The sequence below is a fragment of the Benincasa hispida genome, chromosome 1, assembly GCF_009727055.1.
Source record: "Benincasa hispida cultivar B227 chromosome 1, ASM972705v1, whole genome shotgun sequence".
NCBI classification, from domain to species: Eukaryota; Viridiplantae; Streptophyta; class Magnoliopsida; order Cucurbitales; family Cucurbitaceae; genus Benincasa; species Benincasa hispida.
The window spans coordinates 60298141-60318854 of NC_052349.1; the positions used below are offsets into that span (position 1 = coordinate 60298141).

The window sequence follows — 20714 nt, forward strand, 5'->3', positions numbered from 1 at the left end:
GATTCCAATATTTGTATACCCAAAATAACTATTAATTTTTCTAGATGAAAATTTTTAATATTGCAATAGTATATATTATTTCCATTCAATAGTTAACCTATTATTAGTAGGGATAACAATAGGGGTGGAGGGGATTAGGAATGCACTCACCATCTTTGTCTCCGAGATTTATCATCTCCATCCCCCACCATATTCTCCATTTTGGAGAGTTGTATTCTCCATTTGAGCATTTTTTATTGTACATTTAATAAAAAAAAAACTTAAAGTTATCATACTATAAAATAAAACTTATAAAAAATTAAGTTATTGTTTTATATTATAAAATGAAAAAAAATGATATATATATATTTGGAGAGGGAAAACTCTCTCCTCGTTTCCAACTAGGAGTCGTTTTGAGTCCTTAGTTTGACTCCCATCCTCTCTCACACAGGAGATTCTCTATCCTATCTATGGGAATTTGATCATGCGGGAATTTTTGTCAACTAGTTATTAAATGAAACATTATTTTACTCAATTCTCAAATGTTAGCAAGTAATGAATTGAGGCTCATAATATTATATATTTTCTTGTTCTTTCACCAAGCTCTTCTTTCTGGCAAATAACATTCATGCCAAAATAAATATAATTCTTTTTTATTTTAAGTATAACAACTACGATCAGAAGATTGAACCTCCGACCTATTTAGATCGAAATGTTAAAACCACATAACTAAACTTGCTTCGGCAAAATAAACCTAAAAAAAAAAACGTTGGCCTTGAATAGAAGTTTTAACAGAATCCGAGGTGGCAAAGGTGGGCTCCAGTTGCCCTTCTCTTAGCGTTGACTAAGAAACAAAAATTTGGTTCGTTTTCTTTATTGGTGTGCGGCCATGGCCACGTGGGTCCCACTAACCAAAATCAAAATCACAACACACCTGCCAAAAGCAATTTCCTTTTCCACTTCTCACTCTCACTCTCTCTTTCACTTTGATTCTCAAAAAGCAATTTAGGAAGAAGAAAGGAACCGAAATCCCATATGAAAAAGAAAGGGAAAACAATACAACCCATTTCATTTTTGGGTTCCCCTAAATTTACTCCCATCTCAATCACAAAAACTCTTAAACCCACCTTCTTTCTTCTTCTTCTTCAATGGTGGTATAACGCTTCATCTCTGTTTCTCTTTCATCTTCGCTTATGGGTTCTTTTTGTAATGTGGGTGTGGAGGCTGGGTGTTGTGAAGTTTCGTGAAATCGCCTCACGTTTTGGAGGGAGGAGATATGAAGAAGCGGCCAAATGGGGCTTTGGTTTTGCTCTGGTTCATCTTTGTGGGGCAATTTTGTACCAATGCCTCTGCAACTGTAGAAGGCGATTCCCATTTCTTTAATATTGTTTATTATGATTTCTCTTTTCTTACTACTGATTTGCTTGTTATACTTGCGTAGATGAAAAGAGTGTGTGAAGTTCATCGATGTTTTCGAATTCAATTCTTTTTGGGCAATTTACTTCTTTGCCTAGGGGCTAGGGCTGTCATCTCTTCATATTTCCATTTCTATGGTGGTTTTGACTTTGTGAGCTTAATTGTTTGTCATGGTTTAGAATAGGTTGAGACTTGAAGCACACACTTTGGCAACATTTTGCGTTATCAAATTGACACTAATCAATGATTAACAGAAAACATAAACAATAGAGAATCGGCCTGAAGATTTACGTAGTTTACTAACAACGTGTTACAATGTCATGCAAAAAGGGAGAGAATAGTTTATTATTAGAGAGAAAATATCATATTACAAATTTAGAGGCACTAGTGAGTTAGAGAGTTTATATAATGCACTCCTCTAAACATTAGGGCTAAAGTCGTAAAAAACATTAATAACATAAATACAAAGCTAGTTCCAGATAACAAATTCAAGCTATTCCAACGTTTTGATATCTTCAGAAATGGAGTGATTGAATCCTTGGAGTTTAAAGAATGCCCATGAATGTGGACTGAGTAAATCTAGTGACCAATTAATAGAAATGTGTACTAACTTGGAAAATAAAACGCTGCATTTTCTTTTATTTGCTTGAATTTTATTGTTGAAGTCAGTGATACTCTGTCTCATCGTTATAATATACAATTCTTTCTATGAAGTTCTTGTTCAGTTTGTGTTGAATTTGACAATGTGTTGTTGTTTCTATTCAAAGCAGCTACTGTTCTGCATATATTTCGATTGAATTTGGAAGATCCAAACAATGTTCTGCAAAGTTGGGACCCCACCCTTGTTAATCCCTGCACTTGGTTTCATGTCACTTGCAACAATGAAAATAACATTATAAGAGTGTAAGGGACCTGCTTTCATTTTAGCATTCGTTCATTCACTCGTAAACTTTGGTCAATGTCATACAAAATTTTAACAATTTCGTTTGGGACTCTCTGCAGTGACCTTGGAAATGCTGGATTGTCTGGTAAATTAGTACCACAGCTTGGTCAACTTAAAAGTCTTCAATACTTGTAAGTCATTGGTTACTGTAAAACTTGTTTCATTGAAAGCCTTTAGACTTGAATTCCTATAGCATAAGCGGTTGTATGGGAGCATTCTATTTTTATAGAGCTAACAGAAGCATGGATTGCAGGGAGCTTTATGGCAACGAAATAAGTGGAGAGATTCCAGATGATCTCGGAAATCTGGAAAATTTGGTGAGCCTAGACCTTTACTTGAACGGTTTAACTGGCCCGATTCCAGACACGTTTGGAAAGCTCACACAATTGCGTTTCCTGTATGAACATTCATCCTTTGTTCTATCATTTGTGATTTTACTTTCATTGAATGAGACACATGCTTTCTTAAAGGTTTGACTGTACTCATTGTGCTTTCATGTATCTTTGTTAGTGGCAGATCTAGGATTTTATGTCATGGGGGCACAAATTTCTTTAAGGATAGAAATATAATACATGAACTTCTAGATTAGTGTTCTTTGAACTTTAATTTTTTTTTTTTCTCTTTTTATTTAGGTTCATGAATTCTCAATTTTTGTGTTGAATGGATTCCTAACATATTCAAAATGTTAAAAACTAAATGTTATATTAGATACTAAATTTGACTTCATGTCTAATAGGCACTACTGGAAATCTTTTTAAAATTAATATATCTATTAACTACAAAATTAAAAATTTAATGTTCAATTAGACAAATAATTTTTTGTCTAATAAAATGGTTAATTTTTAAACTTATGGACGTTTTCTCTTGGTATACCTTTGGAAGGATAGTCGGCTAAATGACAACAAACTATCTGGCTTGATACCGATTTCCTTGACTAATATTTCCACCCTGCAAGTCTTGTAAGTATTTACATTGTATATTTTTTGTTGCCCTGAAGTTCAATTTCGTTGGGATTAAGTGGAAGTGAGATAGGAGTTGAAATAGAGTGGTGATAACGTAGTTTTAAACACTGTTCACAGGGATCTATCAAACAACCTCTTATCTGGAAGGGTTCCAAATAATGGCTCATTTTCACTATTTACTCCCATCAGGTATTTTAATTTGCTGATAAATCTAAATCACACGAACTTTCTTCTGGATCAATGTTAGCTGATCCGATACTGACTGCGCCTATCATACTGTTTGTAGTTTTGCAAATAACTTGGATCTATGTGGTCTGGTAACTGGGAAACCTTGCCCTGGGGATCCTCCCTTTTCTCCACCGCCGCCATTCATTCCACAGTCACCATTTTCTTCCCATGGTATTATTATCTGGTTAGAAAGATTACTGAAATAGCAAAGATTATTGGAATATTTCATCTCACCATTTGGTTAGGATAGTAACTGCACTTAAGTTCAAATATACATTGTGTTTGTTGAACCTACAAAATGAGGTTAATTATCATTTTAGAAATGAGTTTCTATAGTTTGGTTAAACCACTCAAAATGTACTCTCTGCTAGTAAATACCTAAACAGTTCGTTTTAAGTAGCTTTTTTTTGGACGTAGAGAGATACAGTGAGTTAGCATCCAAATAAAAAATGCCAAGTGAGAAAATTAGTAACATCCAGTAATTATAGAGAAACATTTTGGAAGATTTAACAAAACTATAGGAACTAAATTTGAACTTTTACGACCAAAACAAACGCTCAACCTATTTTGTGTTTTTAGTTGCAAAATGTAACTTCCCCCTTGTAGCATTTGTATCAGCATATATTTGAGAAAACTTAAAATATGTGTGATTTCTCATCAGAAGTAAACAATCCGAATGGAGCAATTGTTGGAGGAGTTGCTGCAGGTGCTGCTTTACTTTTTGCCACTCCAGCTATCATATTCGTCTATTGGCATCGGAAAAGATCACGAGAAATATTCTTCGATGTCCCTGGTTTGTTTTTGTTGCAAAAGATTCACTTTTACCTTTTTTTAGCTTGCAAGTCACCATGACTTTTGTTTATGCAGCGGAGGAAGATTCAGAGATCAACTTGGGGCAGCTGAAACGATTTTCTCTGAGAGACTTACAAGTTGCAACAGATAACTTCTGCAACAAAAATATTCTTGGTCGAGGTGGATTCGGTAAAGTCTATAGAGGACGTCTGGCTGATGGATCATTAGTAGCAGTAAAAAGGCTCAAAGAAGAGCGAACTCCAGGTGGAGAGTTGCAGTTCCAAACAGAAGTAGAGATGATTAGCATGGCAGTGCATCGGAATCTTTTGCGACTACACGGATTTTGTACAACATCAAGTGAACGCCTCCTTGTTTATCCGTATATGGCCAACGGAAGTGTTGCATCATGTTTAAGAGGTACAATTTCTTGTTTTTCCTTGTAAATGTTAAACAGTCTTAAGTGAATATGTTATATATTATATATTTTATTAAGTCTTGATGCAATACCAAAACCATCCATATCTTTGTTATATTATGAACTCATAATGTAGCTAGTATATTTTTCATAGAACGCCCACAATCTGAAGCTCCTCTCGATTGGCCAACTCGAAAGAAAGTTGCATTAGGCTCTGCAAGGGGGCTTTCTTATTTACATGATGGATGTGATCCGAAAATCATCCATCGTGATGTGAAGGCTGCAAATATTTTACTGGATGAGGAATTCGAAGCTGTTGTTGGCGATTTTGGTCTTGCAAAGTTAATGGATTACAAGGATACTCATGTTACAACAGCAGTACGAGGTACCATTGGGCATATAGCTCCTGAGTATCTCTCAACTGGGAAGTCATCTGAAAAGACTGATGTTTTTGGTTATGGCATTATGCTCTTGGAGCTAATAACCGGACAGAGGGCTTTCGATCTTGCTCGACTCGCAAACGATGAAGATGTTATGCTGCTTGACTGGGTATAAACTCAGGACTTTTGTTTTAGCTCTGAATAGTCTTTGTCTAACCTTTCTCCTTTTGATTACAAACTTGAGGAACTTTTCAGGTAAAAGGTCTTCTGAAAGAGAAGAAGTTGGAGATGTTGGTTGATCCTGATCTGAAGGACAACTATGATGAAATTGAAGTTGAGCAAATAATCCAAGTAGCACTTCTCTGCACACAGAGCTCGCCTATGGAACGACCGAAAATGTCTGATGTGGTCAGAATGCTCGAAGGAGACGGCTTGACCGAGCGATGGGAGGAATGGCAGAGAGTCGAGGTAGTCTACCACGAAACCGAATTGGCATCTTCTCAAACTTCTGAATGGATGGTTGATTCGACTGAAAACGTTCGCGCTTTTGAATTATCTGGTCCTAGATAACTTACAGTTTGATAGAAACAAAATGCCATCATTTCTTTTTTCTTCTTTGATTTAGAGTGCTCACTTTTTTGCTTCACAAAACCTGTGTATATGAACCTTGTTAGAGTAATATATGTATACATAGCTGAATTTTCACAACTCTTCTTTCTAGTTCTCTTGATTATAGTTATTTATAGGTGTTGACAAGACTTGAAAGTTTACAACATTAATTTTACCCCCCTGAAGAATTATTTGTATTAAGTTATTCAATTCTCATTTGAGCTCTTTGTTCGCACGAGATTTCTGGATAAACTTATTTTGTGGAGTTGAACTTGAGTTGGTGTTGGTGTTGATGTTGATTTGATGCAATGTGGTTCGATTTCTAGTATTTGGTCATTTGATTCTCTCTCCGTTGAATGTGTACACTTGTCTTGAAGAAGTGGAGCGCGTGATTTTTTTAAAGTTGAAGTCTTGGAAGAGTCATTATATCTTCAAGAGACTTGTGTTTTCAAGGAGTATACAGTTTCAGGAGTCTAGAGTGTTTCTGATTATTGGGAGAATTCTGTCTGGGTTGTAGAATTATTGATCCTCACAAATGAAGAAAGTGGCTCTCTAGTGGGCTTCTTGGGTTTAGGCTTGACCCTTAGGCCCAACTAATTAGATTTGGGCTTGGTTGGTCTATAGGTCTGGCCTTTGGGCCCAGATAGTTGGACTTGTACGTGGTTGGTCCATAGGTTTGGCTTTTGGGCCCAGTTAGTTGGACTTTAATCCAAATAATAATATCATATTGGGTTTAAATTAATTTTACTCAATCCAACGCTTGTAATGAAAATATGTGGCATCATCGGAATTTGTCTTCAACTTCAATTTGAGATATATGTCAACTCCTGATTAGTCCTAAATTTGACGATTTGGAATTTCGTCATTAATTTGGTAAATGACGTGGCGATTTGTGATTGGTCCAATTTCTCCTTAATGCCTCATTTTTTAGATTTGTGCACATATATGGGTGGGTGAATCGTGAAAAAGATATTTGAATTAAAATGTAAGTTATACATTCTCGACCTTGATCCTGCTTGATGTGAACCTAATCAAACAATGAATTTGGTACATAGCCTTGACTTCAAATTTTGTGTATGTTTGACACATTTTTTTTATGCCAAATTATCCGAATGTGAATTTAGGTCAATGTTTTGACTTCCTTTCTTGAGATCAATTCCAATTTGAATTTTAGCGAATTTATCCTCCACTTAATTCAAATTGAATGTGGAGTAAGATTGAACTTCTACCCGAGATGCATGGCTTGAACTTGGAATAGGACTTAAAGATTAGCTTTGAACCTCATTCAATTTTACTTTGGGATCAAATTATCAATTATGTCCCCTATTTAAATTTGAGATAAATTGGAGGTATTAACCACAATTTGATTTGACTTGATATAAAGCCTAAGCTTGGATTATTTGAATTTGAGATAAATTTTGAAATATGGCCAAATTTTGTTTGAAGACAAGCTTGAGGATAAAATTTAATAAAATCAAATTAAATAGGATCTTAATTTGATGTTTTTGTATTTTATTATTATTTTATTTTATTTTTAGTTTGATTTAAAATTAAAATAAAATCAAATTGGGTAATCTAATAAAAGCTCATGATTTAAACCAAATATTTATCTGAATCTCCCAATTTGTTATAGGACCTTGTGAACCCTCTATAAATAGGACTTCAAACCCGAGGTGAGGCCATCTAATGTTTTGTTTTATTTTTCTTCTCTTTTTAAATTTTTTTTTTGTTTTGTTTTGTTTCTTTTTTGTTTCTTCTTCTTTTTTCTCCCGTTTTCTTCTTTTGTTTTTTTTTCAAAATTTTTTTTCCCATTATTTGAAACTTTTTTTTTTTTACTAACTTACTTCCATTTTTTTTACAGGAATTAAAACTATTAGGGAATGTTTGATAAATGGGTATAAGTTGTTGGGTTAGGTGGGTATTTATTACTCGTGTTTATTAAGCCCATAAAGAATGTGGATTATTAAAACCACAAACCAGTGATATTTTCATTTTCTTCACTTTTCCCTCATCTTCGTCATTTGGATTCTCCCCCAATCTTTTTTTTTTTTTTTTTATCGTCAAATCTTTGGAATGTCACTTTACAAAAAATTGATATGATGATTTGGTTCATTGTTTTTGTTGGATTTCTTCCAAGGACCGATCTTATCTTATGTTATGTTCTCTAAGACCCTCACTGTGTTATATTATAAATATCGAAAAAGAACATATATTTTGTGATTTTTTTTTTAAACGGCCATATGTTCGGTCGTGTCATTATTTTTGTGATCTCATGAAAAATGTTATTATACTACATCACATTCTCACCATCATAATCAAATGAAAGATAATTATCCTATGTACAATTTCAATTCTAAATATACTATCCATATTATATAAAAATAAACTGTATGATATGTGAAATAATAATGTTAAGTTAGCAAGATTCAATATATATACATACAATATACCAATTAGTAATTGAGATAATTACCTTCAATATATATACATACATTCAACATATATACATACAATATACAATATATCAATTAATTGAGCAACAATAAATGTATTTTGTTGGTATGTTTTACAAATTGAAGAGAATTAGAACTATTACAGTTTTTGAAAAGAATATATGAAAAATAATCTATTATGTTCTACAAATTGAGAAAAAAATTAAGATTGTCCAGTTTATGTCACAACTGATTTGAGAAAATACGTATATATTTGAAAATTAATCAACAATAGCAAAGCATAAAACTAAAAAATAAAAGAATGAAATAAAAACAAATAGAAAAAAAAAAAAGAACTAATCTCATTCACAAAAAAACTGCATTAGATCCCCAACTCAACACAACCCAGCTCCGCACAACAAACATAGACAATAATTACCAACTCAACTCAGCTCAACTCTTTACTTTTATCACGTACCAAACACACTCTTAGTAGCTTGCAATAGGGAGAAATCTTTTTTTTTTAATCTCGCCTTTTTTTTTTTTTTTTTTTTTTGCAAATGGTGAGTTTTATTATTATTGTTGTTGTTGTTGTTTTTTTGTTTGCAGCAATGCCTCTATATGTGATCGCTCCTTGATACACATAGGGATGACCATGGACAGGTCTAACAACCCTATTTAACTAACGTAAGGATGACCCCAAGAAGCTCTAACAACCCTATTATATCGCCACTTCTTGATCAACATAGAGATGATCTCAGAAAGGTCTAGCAACCCTTTTTGATTGACATGGGGATGACCCTGAAAAGGTCTAACAACTTTATTACGTCACTTCTTGATCAAAATAGGGATGACTCGGGAAAGGTCTAACAACCCTATTTAATGATCCCGAAAAGGTCTAACAACCCTATAGGGCTTAGAATATAATAAAGCTTTATAGGGCTTACTCTTATTAATTTTTGTGCCTAACTACGTTTAGATCATACTGTCAAGACTCATTCCTTTATGGTGGTTTTTTTGCAGAACGATAGTTCACTTTACCGAACACATCTCGTCTAGTGAGAGATACCTCGTGATTTTTGGAGAAGAGGTCAGCCAATAAAAGATGGACTTAGCTTTCTTGTGGCAAAGTCATTAGTTGGCCCCTTTGTGGATCGCTGGCCAAGTTTAGACAACAACATGATTCTACCTAAATTATCAAAGAAAGTGCCTTTGACTCAAGGAGAATGTGTGTGGGTCTTACAATCTTCCATTCACGACGAGCCCCCCCCCCCCCCCCCCCCCCCCCCCCCCCCCCCCCCCAACCAAGTGTTAACTCTCGAACATCGTGTAATTGAGGGTCAGATTCTTTAGAATGCCATAATGAAGATTTCTAGAGAATTCGGCTTTACTGATTGCTATTAGTGTTGGGATTGGTGTCCTAATTCTCCTGGGAGTATCATTAGTTTTTAAACACTTTGTGAACATATTGTTCTTTATAAAATAAGTGTTATTTTATAAACATTTACTCAATTCAATAAACTAAGATCCAAAGTTATTTTATGTAAATCAAACATGTATGTGGAGACATACAAGTGGATCATACATTAAGTAATAACCTAAATGGTCTGTAGTATAAAGATAATGGAGGGATACCTTATCCTGGTGACACTACGGATACAGCCCGCTTTGTAGATGTTACAAGTGTTGTAAAGTGCTACAAATGGTCTGATCCTGACCATTCATGTGGAGACATACGAGCGGGAGTATCCTATACAAAGAGTTTGTATAAGATCGGACCACAAAATGATTAGTCTCTTTATATAACACCGTTGATAATTGAGACTTACATTTCACTAGGATGACTATAGGTGACATGACCTTAATCCTGAGTGAGTTGGGAATTCCTGCTCATGAGGGTGGTCCTTTGATTTGTATGGGTGAGAGTGGCCAGATTGCCAACTCAACTAGCCTACCATTTCAAGGATTCATTTGATTGGGGAGCTGGGAACTCAGCTACACAAGACGAAATTCACTCCTATTAGGATTGGTGTCCTAATTCTCCCGGAGTCTTGTAGTTTGTAATCTATACACATTGTTATGAATAAAATAAGAGTTATTTTATTTGGCATTTACTCATATCCAATAAACAAAGCTCCATGGTTATCATATGTAAACTTAAGCATGTTTATGAGATATACAAGTGGACCATGCCTTAAGTGATAACCTAATTAGGTATATAGTATAAGGGTTAAGATGAGAATCCTGATCCTGGTGACACTACGGATACGACTCGCTTTGTAGAGGTTTGCAAGTGTTGTAAACTACTATAGATAGTAGATCTTGACCATTCATGTGGAGACATGCGAGCGGGGGTATCCTATACAAAGAGTTTGTATAAGACTGGATGACGAGATGATTCGTCTCTGTATATAACGCCATTGATACTGGAGACTTACATCTCACCTAAACAACCATAGGTGACATGACCTCAATCCTGAGTGTTTTGGGAACTCCTGCCTTTGAGGGCGATCCTTTGATTAGTATGGATGAGAGTGGCCAGATTGCCAACTCAACATGCCTGCCTTTTTGGAGACTTTTCTGATTTGGGAGTTGGGAACTCAGTTACACAAGATGAAATTCACTCCTTCCCCGAAGTATGGGTAAGTAGATAGATTGCTCCCTTAAGGGCTGATTTCAGGACTTGAACATAGTGGTCCCAACTTCTCTTTGGAAGAGAGGACTCAGTTATAGTAGGACTATAACTTATGTTAATTAGAGGGATCAGTGGTACTTAAGGAGTTAGATGTAACTATAGAGGCATAACGGTTATTGGCCCAACTGTACTTACGAGCGACCTATGAAGGATTATCACACTGTTGATTGGTTGTTATGGACATATAATATATCTGTAGTAAGGAGAGTTCAACTGTCGATCTTTAGTGGAGTGCCTGGTAGTTAACGGATGGTGGATCCCGTGACTAAAGAGTTTAGTCAGTTATTCACGTACCGTTGGAGCTTTGAGCTATAGGTCCATGAGGTCCCCTTGGTAGCTCAATGGATTCAAGTTGAGGATCAGTTCCTGGTGTTGATTTGAAATATTCAAATTGACAAGAGATAATTTGATTATATATGATATGATCGGTGTGATGTATGAGATACATCAAGTGGAGGATTAATGTAAATGAAATTTACATTAAGAACCATGAAATAGAAAAAGAGTTATGGTTTATATGTTTCATGAGATGAAATATTAAAATTATAGGTTATAAATATGGTATGGTAAGTTGGTTATCATGAATATTTATAATAATATTAGTTATTCGATAATTATCTATTTTTCTCTAATAACCAATTGAGTGGGAGGTTATTGGTGGTTTCATGGTAACCGTGAGATAAAAGAAAAAATATTTTCTTAAATTTAGTAGTTTATGAATTGAGATTTCCATTCTCGGAAAGTTCTCACGGTTGCTGTAAAGTAAATTAAATTTACTAAACGACAGCTGAAGAGAGATTAGACGATCGTGGCGTGTTTCTATACGATAGTCACTCAGCTACCGATTAGCTAAACGATCGTGAAGCTTGTGCTAAATGATCGCATAGCTTCTATTAAACGATTGGGCATCGTCTATACGATTGACCTCTGCCATCTCCCACTTGCTCAATTGTTTACACAATTGTTCCTCCAGTCTTTTCCTCTAACCAAGTCCACACAGAGCCCACACTTCTGGATTCTCATACCAAAAATACCAAGGTAGCCATTGTGGTGGTGTCAAACTCAACTCGACATAGTCGAGGTTTTTTAGAGGCCATTCGCTGTGTTCGTGATCTTGGAGATCGCTGTGTTTGAGTTCGTTATGTTCGTGCAGTGTAGCAGTCGAAGTGTTCGAGCATTCATGATTGCTGTGTTGCTGTTTGTTCGAGCGTTCGTGATCGAGTGATCTTGAATATGAGTCTTCAAAAGTTTGTAGAATTCTATCCCTTAATCTTAGGAAAAGCATGCTGTAATTTCGTTATATGCATAGCCTGTAAGTTTCCGTTTGTGTATTGTAATTGTTGTTTTTCTTATACAATTAAAATTTGGAACGATCATTCTGCTGCTCAAGGAAATCCTCATGTCCGATTTCCTTCAACTCCTTCCCTGAAGTAAGGTAAGTAGATAGATCGTTCCCTTAAGGGTTGATTCCGGGTCTTGAACATAGTGACCACACCCTCTCTTTGGAAGAAAGGACTTAGTCATAGTCGACTGTGATTTATTGTTCATTAGAGAAATCAGTGGTACTTAAGGTGTTAGATGTAACTACACGGGCAAAATGGTAAATTGGTCCAGCTGTACTTATGAGCGATTTGTGAAAGGTCATTGCACTGTTGACTGGTTATATCCAATGGACACAGAAATAAATCTGTAGTGCGAAGAGTACAGTTGTCGGTCTTTAGTGGAGTGACCAACAGTTAATGGATGGTGGATCACGTGATTAAAGAGTTTAGTCAATTATTCACGTGTCGTTGGAGCTTCAAGCTATAGGTTCATAAGGTCCCCTTGATAGTTCAAAGGGTTCAAGTTGAGAATCAGATTTTGGGTTAGTTTGAAGTGTTCAAATTAACAAGAGGAAATTTAATTATATGTGATATAATTGATATGATGTATTAGATACATTAATTGGAGGAATTAATATAAATATGATTTATATTAAATACCATCACATATAAAAAGAACTATGGCTTATATGTTTCATATGATGAAATATTATTAAAACTATAGGTTATAAATATAATATGATAAGTTGGTTATCATATTTATTTATAATATATTAATTATGTGATAATTAATTAATATTTTTCTTTAATAACCAACTTGAGTGGGATGTTATACACGGTTATGGTAACTGTGAGATACAAGGAAAATAGTTTTCTAAAATTAGAAGGATGTTTTCTCATTCGAATAGATCTCATAGAAAAGAGCTACCAAGTAAAATAATTTTACTAAACGATATCATAGAGAGTCTACATGATCGAGTAGCAAAGTCTATACGATAGGCTACTTCTTACTAAATGATCGAGTAGCAAAGTCTATACTATAGGTTACTTCTTACTAAATGATCGAGTAGCAAAATCTAGACTTCATCCATCTCCTACTTACTCGATCGTCTACCTCATTCTTTCCTCTATCCAAAATTACACAGAGCTCACAACTCCTAGATTTTCATACCAAGAATACCAAGGTAACTCTTGTAAGGGTATTTTAATTCTGTTTGAGGTTCGAGAATCGAGTTGAACTCGATTGTGATCGAAGTGCATCTAGACGTTCGTTGAGATTGTGTTCTGATCATTGTGTTCAAGTACTTCGTTGGACGCGTTGGAGATTGATTAAGGGATACTTGAAGAAAGGTTCTTCAAAGGTTTGCATACTCTATCCCTTGTTCATTCTTTTAAAGAAGCATATTGTAATTTATAATTGATGCATAATGGTTTCCGTTTAGACTGTAATTGTTTGAGTTCTTTAACAATGAAATTTGGAATGATTTGCTTCTGCTTACTAGATCTCTATGTTTAGATTTCCTTCAATTGGTATCAGAGCCAGGTTGTTCTGATATTCCAAATTTGATTGCTTTATTGAACTTTATTTTACAGTCTTGGTGGGTTTTTTAAGTGTTCTACAATGCATTTAAATATTAAGTGTGTTTATGGATGGTTGATGGATGTTTCAGGATAATAGCCTCTGTTTTAAAGCTTTCTTTTATATTTCAAAGTTAATTTGTAAAGGCCCCTGCGTTTTTGGGCATAATTAACTTGCTATCAAGTCAGTATTCAAAGTGTTTGATGAGTTTTAAGTTGTTCGTGATGAAGTTTCAAAGCATAGGGATGCAGTTCACTTCGAGGAAGAAGAAGACCAAGTGTCGGTCGTATCATGTAGCCCAGGCTAAATGATCATTTAGATTTGGCTAAACGATCGAGTTAGAACTCTATCGTGTAAACAATGGGGGTAAACGATCGCTGAGAATGTGATACTTGTTGCATGGTAGGCACGTGCACTAAACGATCGTTTAGTCCAACATGCTTCATCGCATAGTCACTGGCTACACGATCACTCGTTATAATATACACATCGCTTGCTCCTCGATCATCTAGACGATCACGCTTCATCGTATAGTTGTCGTCTACTCGATCATTTAGGCTTGCGTTTAAACTTGGTGCGCTGCACAATCAAGTGGCCTTCATGCTTCATCGCATAGTCAAAGGTACTCGATGGTTGCTACAAAATCGTGGTTACTCGACCAATGTTACTAGATGATCACAAGGAAAAACTACACAATTAGTGGAACGAGGCTTCACCCGGGGGGTTCAAGACCTGATTCGCTTTTTTGAACCAGTTAACTTGGTTGTTTTATGTAATAGATAGTTTTCTTTTTTTTTTTTTTAGGCATATTATCCCGGTCCATCATTATTTTTAATATATGAGATGTATGTTTGTTTATATGCCATAATGTATGACATATAGATTTAAAACCCACCTTAGGTTATGCATTTATTCATGCATCATCTTTATATTTTAAGTGTTATAATATAGTAGATTGCATGATTAAATTACTTTAAAGCATGCTCATGCATATATAATATAAGAGTTATATTTATGCATGCATTAAGCATGTTCATGCATCATCTTTATATTATAAGTGTTATAGTATAAGGGTGTATGAGAGCATGTATGCTTAGTTCATTACTTTGTTATATAAGAATTATATAAAAGTAATAATGAATGAACAATGTATGAAGCATGACACTTAGATTTATTTATAAGAGTTATAAATGTCTTGTGGGTGTTGCTTCGCATTGTAGTTGGTTTTAATTGTTTCATTTTTAATAAAAGTTATAATTAATGAATTAGAATTAAAATTAATAACCAAGAGTTGCATGCAAACTTAGGTAAAATCATGTTTTAAAAGAGTTTTAAAATTTGATTGAGATAGACCTAAGTTCATGGTTCTAATGAGATTAGAAACCTAATTTTAATCTTTTAAATCGGTTTAATAGGATTAAATTGATTTGAATAAAAAAAAATTAAATTTGTACTAAATCTATCTATAAGGGACCTTTTGTCTAAGGCGGGTTCTAGCTAGGCTGGAGTATTTAAGCTGATGGAAACGGAACACCCCTACCTGGGAACCTACCTAGAAAGGTAAATTAGATAGATTTGCTATAAGCATGCAACAGTTGATTAAAATTCGTTAAAATGTTTAATGAATGAAGATAAAAAATTGTTCAACTTTCCAAAGTAAGAGTTACTTTTGGGCAAACCTAAACAATCACTTAGTTTAAATAATTAGCCTTGTTTTTTTCTAAGTAAACTAAACCCTAGGTTCTTAAAATACTCAGTGGGAGGAGAAGATATATATGATATGTCAATTCCACTCACGTTTCTCCCTTAATGTTCATGCCGTGAGATTCATGCTTGGCCTTTGGCGCCCTGGGAACATTCCCTTTCAGATGGTTTTGCATGGGTTAATATCAAGGTGAATGGAGAGAGTATTTATAGTAAGTGGGTGAAGGATATGTGTCAACATGTCCTGCGGTCTCCTCCATTAGTTTACATCGTGAGATCTTCTTGTACGACCTCGTGGCGCATTGGGAGTGTCTCCATTCGGATGGTTTGTGTGGTTGGTCAATATCAAGGCGAACTCCAAAAATGGATAAGGTCACTTTAATTTTTGCCCCAATCGGATTTTTTCCCTTCGGATTGGCTGCTTTGAGCGAAACTCTAGGATCTAAAATGAAGGGTCATACTTACGAAAAATTGTTAAGCAAGCTGATGATTTCTTGACCAAATCAATGATGACTAATCGTTATAGGAACAAGAGTTGTTCTGGTATAATGATTGGTTGAGAGTGTCTCAATTCAGATGAGGGATAAATTGACTACCCTTTGGTGGCTTTTGTCCTAAACCACTGAAGCATCATTGCAAAACTAGATGTATTATACGGGGTTCATTTAGATTTTGCTAAACCAGATTGGATTTTCTTTAAAAGAGTATTTATTAAAATCTAATGTAGATTAATATGTTTTTTTTTTCAGCAACATGTCATTATATGATTTTCTGTTAGTTTCCTTTTCTAATTTAACCGATTACATACATTGGAAAGAATCTATTAAAATGTATTTCATGGTAAACGACCTCAAGTTTGTCATTGTTGAGGAGTGTCCTCAAGTCCCAAACTCTAATGCATTGTGAATTGTTCGTAATGCATATGAGGTGTGGATGAAGGCTAATTCGTTGCCCCGACTTCACATTTTAGCTAGCATACCTGATGCATTAAGTAAGAGGGTTGAGAACATGGTCATTGCACGTGAGATCATGGACTTGTTGCAAGAATTGTTTGAACTTCAGTTCTCACTTTTTGAGCAAAATGGGAGTGATGACAAAGAAACCAGTAGTGCCAATTCCAAAGATAATCTCCACTCTTTCTTGAATGTCAAGGGACTAAAAGAGAAAGCAATTGTTGCTAACTCTAATGAAGTTCATCGATGAAAATTGTTCTCTGAATGGAACTTGGAGCTTATATAGGTTTTGATACGAATCCCACTACTCTCCAAAAGGGGAAGAAGTCTAAAGACAATAAATGTGATTTATTTGTCTTGGAGACGTGTTTGGTAGAGAATGATGATTATGCCTGGATACTTGATTCAGGTGCTATCGGCCACGTAAGTTCTTCCCATCAAGGATTTAGTTCCTGGAAAATGTTGGAAGCTGGAGAGATGGCTCTTTGAGTCGGTATTGGTGAGGTTGTTTCAGTTGTTGTTGTAGGCAGGCTTAAGTTATTTTTGGCCAAGAAATGTTATCTGTTACTGGATAATGTTTATGTAGTTCCTCATATCAAGAGGAACTTAATTTCAGTTTCTTGCCTGATTGAACAAAGTTATTCCATCTCCTTTTCTGAGAATAAATTGTTTATTTTTAAGAATGGTATGGAGATTGGTTTTGGTTCAATGGAAAATAACTTGTGTGTACTAAGGTCGTTAGTCATAAAAGCCTTGCTTAATGCTAAAATGTTTAAAACAACGACAACTTCAAAATGACCAAGGGTTTCTCCTAAGGAAAATGCCCATCTTTGACATCTAAGATTAGGTCACATCAATCTCAATAGGATTGAAAAGTTGGTGAAATGTAAAAATTTAAATGGTTTAAAAGAAAACTCTTTGCAAGTATGTGAATTTTGCCTAGAAGGCAAGATGACCAAACAACCTTTTACTGGAAAAGGCTATAGAGCCAAGGAAACCTTGGAGCTTATACATTCAGACCTCTGTAGTCTGATGAGTGTTAGAGCACGAGATGGGTATGAATATTTCATCTCTTTCATGGATGATTATTCAAGATATGGGTATCTATACCTAATCCAACATAAGTTTGACGCTCTTGAAAAGTTCAAAGAATATAAGACTGAAGTTGAAAATTTGTTAGGTAAGAAGATAAAAATACTACGATCTGATCGTGGTGGAGAGTATATGGACTTAGAATTCTAGAACTATATGATAGAACATGGAATTACAATTGAAAGAACTCTTATCAAAGAGGACCTATGAGTGGAAGCAAGATCGTTCCAAATTCATTGTGACAGAAATACCGCATTCACAAACATACAATAAGTTATGCATTTAACAATAAATTACGGCATGCTTTTAAAAATTAAATAACAAAGGAACGAGAGACATACCTCTTGAAGAACTCTTCTTCTCTTTATCTCTCACTCTCATCAGGACCAGTAACTTCTTGCTGTCGCTGTGAACGCCAAGCCTATCGTCCACAAAATCTCACTGTCGCTCGCCACCAAATGGTCTTCTACACGAACAAGTAGCAAGGAGGACACCACCACTCAGTAACGTCGGTATTCTCAGAGTAAGAATCCAGTAGGTGTGGGCTTTGTTGGATTTGGTAGAGGGGAGGAGGAAACTATGATCATTTACAACGACCAAGCAAGTGGGAGAGATATTGTGTCTATCATATAGATGGGTGCTTGATCGTTTAGTAAAGGGTGCACGATCGTTTAGTGAATCGGGGCTGATCGTTTAGGTAAATCGCTCTCGCGCGCGATCGCTTCGTAAAAAACTACATGATTGTTTAGGTCGGCTGCACGTGTACATGATCGTTTAGGACAACTTGAGCTATCGTGTATGCTCTCGTTAGCTAGATGATGTGCAGTGTACAATTCATGAAGCAATTATCCGATCTCTTGCAAAAATGAAAACTATTTTCATTTTATCCTTCAGTTATGAAAACCGAATGCAACCTCTCACTATCAGGTACGGTTATGGAGAAAAACCACCAACAATTATCTCATAATTTTTTTAAAAAATAAATATAATCATATTATATTTATAACCTATAGTTTTAATATCACATCATATGCAACATATAAACCATAGTCCTTTTCTCCTCCCCTAGATATAAATCATATTTATATCATTTTTCTCCGATTAATGTATCTCATACATTATGTCAACTATATCATATATAATTGACCAGTTTAATCATGTCATATATAATTAAATTCCCTCTTATCAATTTGAACATTTCAAACTGACCCAAAAATTGATTCTCAACTTGAATCCATTGAGCTACCAAGGGGACCTTATGAACCTGTGGCTCGAAGCTCCAACGGTACATGAATAGTTGACTAAACTTTTTAGCCACGAGATCCACCATCCGTTAACTACCAGACACTCCACTAAAGATCGACAGTTGCACTATTCTCACCACAGATATATTTCTGTGTCCATCGGATATAACCAATCAACAGTACAATAACCCTTAACAGATGCTCGTAAGTACAGTTGGGTCAATTTACCATTTTGCCCCTGTAGTTACATCTAACTCCTTAAGTACCACTGATCCCTCTAATGAACAATACAACATAGTCCTACTATGTGTGGACACCTCTCGGGCCATGAGAAGGTTTGTAGTGTCATATCGTTCAAGCCTCGAAATCAACCCTTAAGGGAGAGTGAATTCTATCTTATGTAGTTGAGTTCTCATCTCCTAAATCAAATGAATCCTCAAAGTGGTAGGTTTGAGTCGGCAATTTGGCCATTCGCACCGATGCAAATCAAAGGACCGACCTCAAATGCAGGAGTTCCCAACTCACTCAGGATTGAGGTCATGTTACCTATGGTCATCCTAGTGAAGTGAAGTCTCTGTCATGAACGGCGTTATATAACGAGACGATAACACTTCGTGATTCGGTCTTATACAAACTCCTTTGTATAGGACGCCCCCGCTCGCATGTCTCCACATGAATGATCAGGATCAAACCATCTATAGCAAGTCACAACACTTGTAGTAAAAGTCACAACACTTGTAGCTGTTTTACAAAGTGAGCCGCATTCATAGCATCACATCCACCTGTATGTCTCCACATACAATATTTATATTTCTATTGAACTATAATTTTAATTTCTAAATTTGAGGTTGGTGTTTATTTGATCTCTAAAATAAAATAAATTTGTGTACTCTTTTAATTTAGTTCATACGATCATTGAACTTTCAATTTTATGTATAATCCATGACAAATATAAAATTTTAAAATTAATTGATTTATTAGATATAAATTTTAATTTTATATCAAATGGACTCTTAACTTTTAATTTTATATCGAATAGACCCATAAATTTTAAAACATTGAAACTTTCAAAAACTAATTTCAAAGTGACTAAATTTAATTATAAATTGTTTGGACTAAATTTTAATTTAGTGAATTTGTAAATTAAGTTTTTAGAAAAGTTGAACCACCGAATATTGGAGGTAGAAGCGGATGGAGAGAAATTCGAGAAATTCAGAGGGCAAAATGACATGGATAACCCAAAATAGAGGGTCCAAATAAAATTTGACCTAAACACTCGTTTTTTGCCCTTTTGTTTATGTCATCTTCTCTCGTAATTACCGAGATCACCCCAATTCATACTTCTTTTTCCATCTTCTCGCTCTTATTTCTCTTCCTTCAATCTACACTTTTTGACTTCTGCAACTTCTTCTTCTTGTGAAAAAAAAAATAGACAACTTCTACAATTTCTTCTTAACATAAATTAGAATGAGACCAAAGAATGAGCAATAAAAGAGACCAAAGAACGAGAGTGAAACCAAGAAGTGAGAGGAAGAAGCAAGAGGAAAAATATACATAAAAGAAAAAATTGAAGAAAAAATTATAATTATGTATGATGTAGAATAAGAGAAAGAAGCGTAAGAAGTGAGAAGTAAGAGAAAGGAACGAGAATAGGTTTTTGGCCAAATTTCAATTCAACCCCTTGAAAGAGGCTAACCATGCAAATTTCCTAAACTCGGAAAACAGAGCCATCTTCTTCTATTGCTCGAAAATATAAAAATTATATAAAGAAATATATTACTTTATAGAACCTCTCTTATATAAAGACTATTTTCGAAATATGTTACTACTGTTTAAAACAAAAAATATCTAATATATATTAGCTTTTCTTAGCACTCTTAATTTTTTCTTTTTTAAAAAAAATTGATAATATATATAATGTGGGAGATCAAACCTCTGACCTCGATGCTCGGAGGAGGGAAAAGTTGTC

General features: G+C 34.9%; 1 protein-coding gene across 2 annotated transcripts; it reads left to right on the forward strand.

The window, feature by feature from the left end:
* The first annotated feature begins 951 nt into the window (after positions 1-951).
* On the forward strand, positions 952-5823 carry LOC120073452 (somatic embryogenesis receptor kinase 2-like). Of its 2 annotated transcripts, none has more exons than XM_039026316.1 (11): positions 952-1343; positions 2166-2298; positions 2398-2469; positions 2592-2735; positions 3226-3297; positions 3418-3489; positions 3587-3699; positions 4190-4321; positions 4396-4737; positions 4890-5284; positions 5371-5823. In XM_039026316.1, exons 1-11 carry the CDS (start codon positions 1256-1258, stop codon positions 5683-5685), a joined length of 1878 nt encoding a protein of 625 aa, XP_038882244.1. In that variant the 5' UTR covers positions 952-1255; the 3' UTR covers positions 5686-5823. The 2 variants fall into 2 exon arrangements, with proteins under 2 accessions (XP_038882244.1, XP_038882285.1); XM_039026357.1 differs by having other exon boundaries at positions 4193-4321.
* The last annotated feature ends 14891 nt before the right edge of the window (positions 5824-20714 follow it).